Here is a 6,838-nt window from a genome sequence, read left to right on the forward strand (position 1 = left end):
GCCTGCCTCTGCCTCCCGAGTGCTGGGATTAAAGGCGTGCGCCACCATCGCCCGGCGAGATTCTTCATTTCTTTAGAAATAGTTACGGGGTGTTTCAGATGCCCACTTTTTAGGTTCATTTTGTGTTAATAAATATATGAGACAGGCTAATTATGAAGAAAAGGGGTTTATTTAAGTCAGTTTTTGAGGCTGGGACCACACATCATGGCAGGGAGTAGCATAGACCTCATAGGAGATAATGGGAGGGAAAGGTCACACAATCAACGGAAACCAAGAGGGGCTTAGGGTTCTACAATCATTTTGGAGGACATGTTCCAGTTAATCTGGGAGTCTTCCAAGAGATTTCACCTCTCAGAGGTACCACAACCCTGTGGACCAAGACTCCAAATCATGAGCCTTGAGGGGGACACACATAAATCATACTCAGACCACAGTGCCTGTAATAGCACCTGACTTGTTCAGTGTGGTCAGGGGTACTACGAAAAGCCTCAAGGTAACCAGACTCGGAGCTGAGTTCAAATAAAGGGTAGCAGTAAAAGTGAGGCTGACAAGGCTCACCAGGGAATGACTTGCAAAGACCTCGGTGGGAGCTCCCAGGGAGGCAGAGCGAGCATGACCCTAGTCACTTGGAAAGGCCCTCTGTGTGTTCGGATCATACGGTCCCGGTCTGATGGGTCTGAAGAAAGACTCTCATCTTAATCCTAAGAACCACAGGCTCGAAGATCATCTTATTCCTAAAAACCAGGACTGGAAGATGAAGAAAAAGCGAGCAATGAGGTGACCAATATGTGTGACCCTCCAGAGCGTGGGAGGGTGACTGGAGAACTTCCTAGAAAAGGGAAGTGATGGGGTCAACCAGAGACAGCTCAGTGAAGGAAAGAGAGGGTGGCATTTGGAAAGTACCGAGGAGCAGGCAGACAAGGTGACATGTCAGGATCTGACTCCAGACTTCCTAAATTCAGGTCTCAGATCTCAGATCCAGTTTTTAGTGTCTTTTTAAAAATCTTGAACAAATTAATGCTTTTTTTTTTTTCTGTGTGCCTCCATTTCTTTACATGGTGAAAGGGCTCATGCTAATGGCTCTTCAGCTCCCTTGGAGTTCTCAGAGCAATGCCAGGCACAGGAGAGAGCCAGCTGAGGCCCGTTAGTTTAAACGGTTCGTCTTTCTGGCTTGAGAACTCAACAGGAGTGATCACGTTTGTCTTTCTGGTTTGAGAACTAAACAGGAGTGATCACGTGTCTTCTTTCTCTCTGAAAGCATCCAGCAAATGGTAGGTGCTCAGGAATAATTAATAATTTACTCAGTTCCGGTCAGGGTCTGCCTTACTTCCCCTCTAACGCTTCATAAAGCTCTGTACCATGCCAGCCCACCTACTGGGCATCAGAACCTGCAAATGAAATCAGACATAATCCCTGAGCACTGGAAATTCACAATCCCAGGAACAAGACTGGAGACATTTTGAAGAATGATAAACGAACACACAAGCTTCAAAACCAAGATAGGGAAATGCAGGCTTGATTCAGGCAGCTGCCGTGCTGTGGGATACGGCATGGAGTTGAGAGTCATCACAGAGGAACTGATTTTTGATAAAGACTTTCGAAGGAAGAATAAGCATTCTGCTAACAGCAATGGTGCGTATGGTTGTGCAGTGGTATTGCCGTGTGGTGTAGCGTTGTGTGCTGACTTGAAAATCGCCTTAGTATGGGGCTCAAAGGGATCCCTCGGCAGAAGAGGCCAGAGCCAGGCACAGGAGCCAGAAGACGAAGGACCTTGTGAGTGACAGAAGAATCTTGTCATGAAGCCGAGGTGTTAACACGTGGCGTAACATGATCAGCTTGTTTTCAAATCCATTCGCTCCTCCTCCCTGGTGATCTACATGGTAGATTGATGGATTGAGCCAGAGAGGAAGGCGGGAGGATGCATCGGAGGCTGCCTCAGTAGACTATGTGGAGACCTGGGCTTGAAGAGCCTGGCAGAGAGGGAAACTGTCAGGAGGACAGAGGAGGAGAAAGCAGTTGCTGTGGTCCATATGGTCATGGAGCTTGTGGCTCAGCTGGAGCCTCCTGCATTAGCTTGCTAGTGCCTCTGCAACAATGTGCCCCAGCCTGCTGGCTTCTGCAATAGTAATGTGTTTTCTGACAGTCCTGTAGGCTCAAAGGAAGAGGTTAGGTGACAGTGATGTCCCAAGAGGTCAGAAAAACATTTCGTGGAGTCTTTTCTCTCCTTCCACTTTTTCATGGGCTGTGGGATTGAACTCAGGTCCTCTGGCTTACATAGCAAGGGCCAACATCTCCCTGGCTCGTGAGAACTTAATCACACATCTCCCTATTAATATCCGGTGGCTTGCTGGCAATCTTTGGTATCCCTTGTAGATACATCAATCTGATCTCCACTTTCAAGTCCACACAGTATCCTCCCTGTGTGCATCTCTGTCCAGACTCACTCCTTCCGTGCTCCAATATGCAACCACCTCAACTGATTGAGTCTCCAGGCCGAAGATACAGTTCTATGATAGAGCACTTGCCTAGCATGCGTGAGGTCTCCAGTCCATTCTTAGTATCCCCAAAACTAGGGCAGGGAGGGTGTCACCTGTGTGGTAATTCTTTCACCATGCTGTGACAAAACACCCAACAGAAACAACTAATGTATGAAAGGTTTTTTTTTTTTTTTTTTTTTTTTGGCTCATGACTTTAAAGGGCCTCTGTACGTCACCATGGAAACAGCATGGTGAAGTTCGTGGTGTCGGAAGCACGTGGTGGAGAAGGGGGGCTAGGCTTAGGATCGGGCTTAGGAACTGGGCCTAGGCTACTACCTTGAAAAGCCCTCCCTTAGTGACCTACTTCCTCCAGCCAGGCTCCACCTCCAAACAGGTCCCACAGCATGCCCCCACAAATTATCATCCCCCCAAAGGACAAGTGTTCAAAATGTAAGCCTGTGGGAAGATATTTCATGTTCAAACCATAAGCACCCACAAAGATCCGACCTCTGGGGATGTAGATACTCACCATCGTGTCTCCCAGCAAGCAGGTGCAGTGTGTTTGTGGTGCTAAAGCCCTCGAGTGTGAGAGGAAGAGGAATCTCTCGGGGAAAGGAATGGCATTTTGTTCTGTTTTGGGTCGCACACTCTTGAGTTCACAACCCTGGGCTCTCTCTGCAGATATATGCAGCCTGCCGAAGGACTCTGGCTACTGTTTGGCTTATTTCCCTCGCTGGTTTTACAATAAAGAAAACAGCACGTGCCAGCTCTTCATCTACGGTGGTTGCCAGGGGAACAACAACAACTTCCAATCCCAAAGCCTATGCCAGAACGTCTGCCAAAAAACAAGTGAGTCGTGGAGGCGCCATCTAATATCCCCGCCAGGGCCATCTGGGAGGTGTGGGTTGGCCTGTCTAAAGCAGCTAGGTCCTTCTCAGACCTGGCAGAATTAGGTCTGCTCAGGAGCTGGGGAGGGTTGTGGGGAAGACAGGACGGTACTGTGGCCCTCTGGAAACTGGAGGTGGGAAGGTATGGGGGAGTTAGCAAACAAAAAGGGATTTAGGGGGGTGGAAGGGGACATAGAAGGGTCCTAAAGACCAACTGCAAAATGATCCGTGTCCAGCCCCACCTGGGCACGCTGGCCAGGGAGCCATCCCAGGCCAGCAACTTCTTCACCCCATTTTGCCAGCAATCCAGTTCTGTCCATTTTTCCTTGAAAGAACAAACTGACTGGTTTTAATATGCTTTGGAGTTTGCACACAAAATAATAAGTTTCATTATATTTTCACCCCTAGATGTTTGCACTTGGCTCACTTTCAACTGCCATCGACAAACCCCACTTTGAACCCCCTCCCATGGAAAGATGTAGAAACATAACTCAGGCTCCAGAGGTAAACTGAGCCCAAGATTCTCAGCTATATCTTGTATCTGTGTTCTCAACAGGCTCTTCCCCCTGAAGAAAGGACATGCTGTGAAAACCATCAGGATTTGACTTCTGTTCCGAGCTCTGTATACCTGCTGTCTCCTCCAGAGTGGTTTCTGGTGACTGCTCCAGGCACTCCAAGGCATTAGGTCCTCCCAGCATTGAACCCCAGGATGCCTCCCCTCCCCCATCTCCAGTCCCTAATTATAATACCCCCCCTTAAGGTACCCCCACTAACGCTGCCTCGACTGCTCGACTGCTCAGCTCTACCTGCACGGCACGTAAACTCCCTGTTTACATCCGTGTAGCCTTCAACTTTATTCAGTAAAGTATTGGCTTCACCCTGTGCCTCTGTGACTGGGCAATGCACGCATCTTCAGTGTGGAGAATGAGGAAATGGGAAAGCTTCTGGTGACATCACTCAAGGGCTTGTGGACACCACGTCCTTAAAAACTGGGGAGCCCAGGGATCTTGTTTTGTTTTGTTTTGTTGTTTTTCTCCTCTGTTCTAAGGCCTGTGGGCAATGACTCTAAGACAAGGGAAGGGGTTAAGGGACATCTTTGGGAAATTCCCCCAAGAAACACCAGATGGAGACTGTGGCAGGTGATTGGCAGGGAGAGGGGTGTACGCTGCAGCAGGAACTGTTGCTGCCGCACCCCAACATACTTGGCTCCCAGCCAACAGCCTGCCACAGCAAACATGTTCCGGCCGGCGCACACTTTTTTCCATCTAATTTTTTAAAAATTGCCATATTTTAAGTTGGTTGCTGCTGGGTATTGTAACACACTCCCACTAGGTTTATTTTAGAGAGTCATGTGAACTAAGAAAACATGCCTCCAAATTTTCCTCATCTATCTCCTGTAACAGGGACGCTGATACCAGTCCAGTGTTCCCCCATTGTCCCTGGATGCCTGAGGTATTCAACCCCTCATCCACATTCCAGAATGTTCCACATTCAAGCTGAGTAGGCTCCAAGGGATCCAAAAAAAAATTGCGGGTCAGAAAGTAGAGTGAAACTTTGGCATACGACAGGATGCAATTCAACCACAAGAATGGGCAACTAACACAGTGTTCTGCTGTGGATGGGCGTACACTGGTGGCTGGAGGCGTGGCTTAGAATGTGCCACACAGGCGTGAGTTCCTGAGTTCAAATCCCCAGAACCCATATAAAGCCAGGCAGGGCAGCACATACCTGTAATTACAGTGTTCTTTCATTGAGATGGGCACAGAAGTCAGAAGAACCACAGAAGCTTGTGGATCAGCTGACCTGGAGGATATGCAGAGTGGGGGCTGGGGCTGGGCAACAAGGATACCTTGCCTTAAACAAGGTAGAAGAGGAAATCCCACATCAGAGATTGTCCTATGGCCACTACACATAGGCCATGAAAACCTCACTACACACACACACACACACACACACACACACACACACACACACACAACTGTGTAATTCCATTTACATGAAATATCTAGGAGTTGGGCATAGTGGTTCAGGCCTGTATTCACAGATACTCAGGAAGCAGAGGCAGGAGGATTACAGGTTCAAGGCCTGCCTAGGCAAGTTAGTAAAAGTCTGTGTCAATTCTAAAAAAAAAGGGGGGGGGGTGTAAAAGGGCTAGATTAGGAATGTAGCTCAGTAGGGCATTTGTTGGTGTGAGGCCCTGGACTGAAAACCACCATGGGCAAAGAAAGACACAGCAGGAAACAGTCTGAGGGGCTGGAGGGGATCGGAGGCTAGAGAGTGATTGCTCATGGGACGAGATTCATAGCTAAAGTGATAAAAATACGTTGGAGCCAGTAGATATGGGCCACATTCATGTGGATGGAATAATGAGAGAAGACAGATTCCATATCTGGAAAGGGTTGATTATTTTCCGGAGGTATTCGGCCACAGGTTTTTGAGATGCAGGCCATGGAAACGGCTCTTGCAGCAGCAGATGGAGCCCTAAATGAGTCAAGAGTAGCTGGCTGCAGCCAGCATCCCTGCCTCAGTCTCCCCTTACACTGCTCACGTGTGTCCACACTGAGCCCACTCCCTCACTAATGCTCCAAGACTTGAGTTGAGGGAATATTCCAGAACTATCAGAGAGCCTCTTGGCAGTTGACTTTGAGCCATTGCTTCCTGTGGCCTCTGCTAACCTGCTCTTGGGGCACAGACCCTCAGAGCCACGACTTTCCTGCCTTCAAGACGCCATCACCTGTCCAGATGTTCACCAGGGACCTTAGGTTTGTGCCCACCTAACAATCTTTACTCTTGGATGGTGGCAAAAGAAGACAAGTAGGCCAAAGACAGGAGAGAGAAAAACCAAAGGGAGCTGAAGGGTAAGGAAACAGAGACTCGGGCAAAGTCGTTGAAAAGGAGAAAAAGGACACACAGGGCAAAACCACATAATTAGGCCAAAGAGGGAGACAAGATGCAGCCAAGGAAGGATGCAGCTTGATTGATCTAATGCTGGCCTAGCATGCCTGAAGCCCCAGCCCCAGCCCAGTCCCATGTAAACCGGGGGAGGTGAGGCAGGTCTGTAATCCCAGCACTGGGGAGGTGGATGCAGAAGGAGCAGAAAACATCTACTCCATTCCAAGTTTGAGACCAGCCTGGGATAGATGGGATCTTGTCTCAAAAGAGAGAGGGGTGGAGAGAGGAGTATTTGGAGGAAAAAGGAAGGATGAGGGAAAGGAGGCAAAAGAAAGAAAGCATTGCTATGCGGTGGTGGCATACGTCATTAATCACAGCACGCAGGAGGCAGAGGCAGGCAGATCTCTGTGAGTTCGAGGCCAGCCTGCTCTACAAGAGCTAGTTCCAGGACAGGCTTCAAGGCTCCAAAAGCTATAGAGAAAGCCTGTCTCTAAAAACCAAAAGAAAAGAAAAGAAAGAGAGAGAGAGAGAGAGAGAGAGAGAGAGAGAGAGAGGAAGAAAGAAAGAAAGGAAGGAAGGAAG

The 6,838-nt window shown here is 48.7% G+C and overlaps 2 protein-coding genes across 2 annotated transcripts in view; both read left to right on the forward strand.

Moving 5' to 3' along the window:
• LOC101982139 (eppin) overlaps positions 1-4,054 on the forward strand; it is a 6,690-nt gene extending 2,636 nt beyond the window's left edge. Inside the window, exons 3-4 of the mRNA XM_005362914.2 lie at positions 3,159-3,326; positions 3,921-4,054. Of these exons, the coding sequence (XP_005362971.1) occupies positions 3,159-3,326; positions 3,921-3,934 (182 nt within the window). The 3' untranslated portion in view covers positions 3,935-4,054. The remainder of the gene's footprint in view (positions 1-3,158; positions 3,327-3,920) is intronic.
• An 879-nt stretch (positions 4,055-4,933) lies between these two features.
• LOC101997009 (WAP four-disulfide core domain protein 6A) overlaps positions 4,934-6,838 on the forward strand; it is an 8,524-nt gene continuing 6,619 nt past the window's right edge. Inside the window, exon 1 of the mRNA XM_026787275.1 lies at positions 4,934-4,988. Within this exon, the coding sequence (XP_026643076.1) occupies positions 4,934-4,988 (55 nt within the window). The remainder of the gene's footprint in view (positions 4,989-6,838) is intronic.

The sequence above is a fragment of the Microtus ochrogaster genome, linkage group LG8 (assembly GCF_000317375.1).
Source record: "Microtus ochrogaster isolate Prairie Vole_2 linkage group LG8, MicOch1.0, whole genome shotgun sequence".
NCBI lineage: Eukaryota > Metazoa > Chordata > Mammalia > Rodentia > Cricetidae > Microtus > Microtus ochrogaster.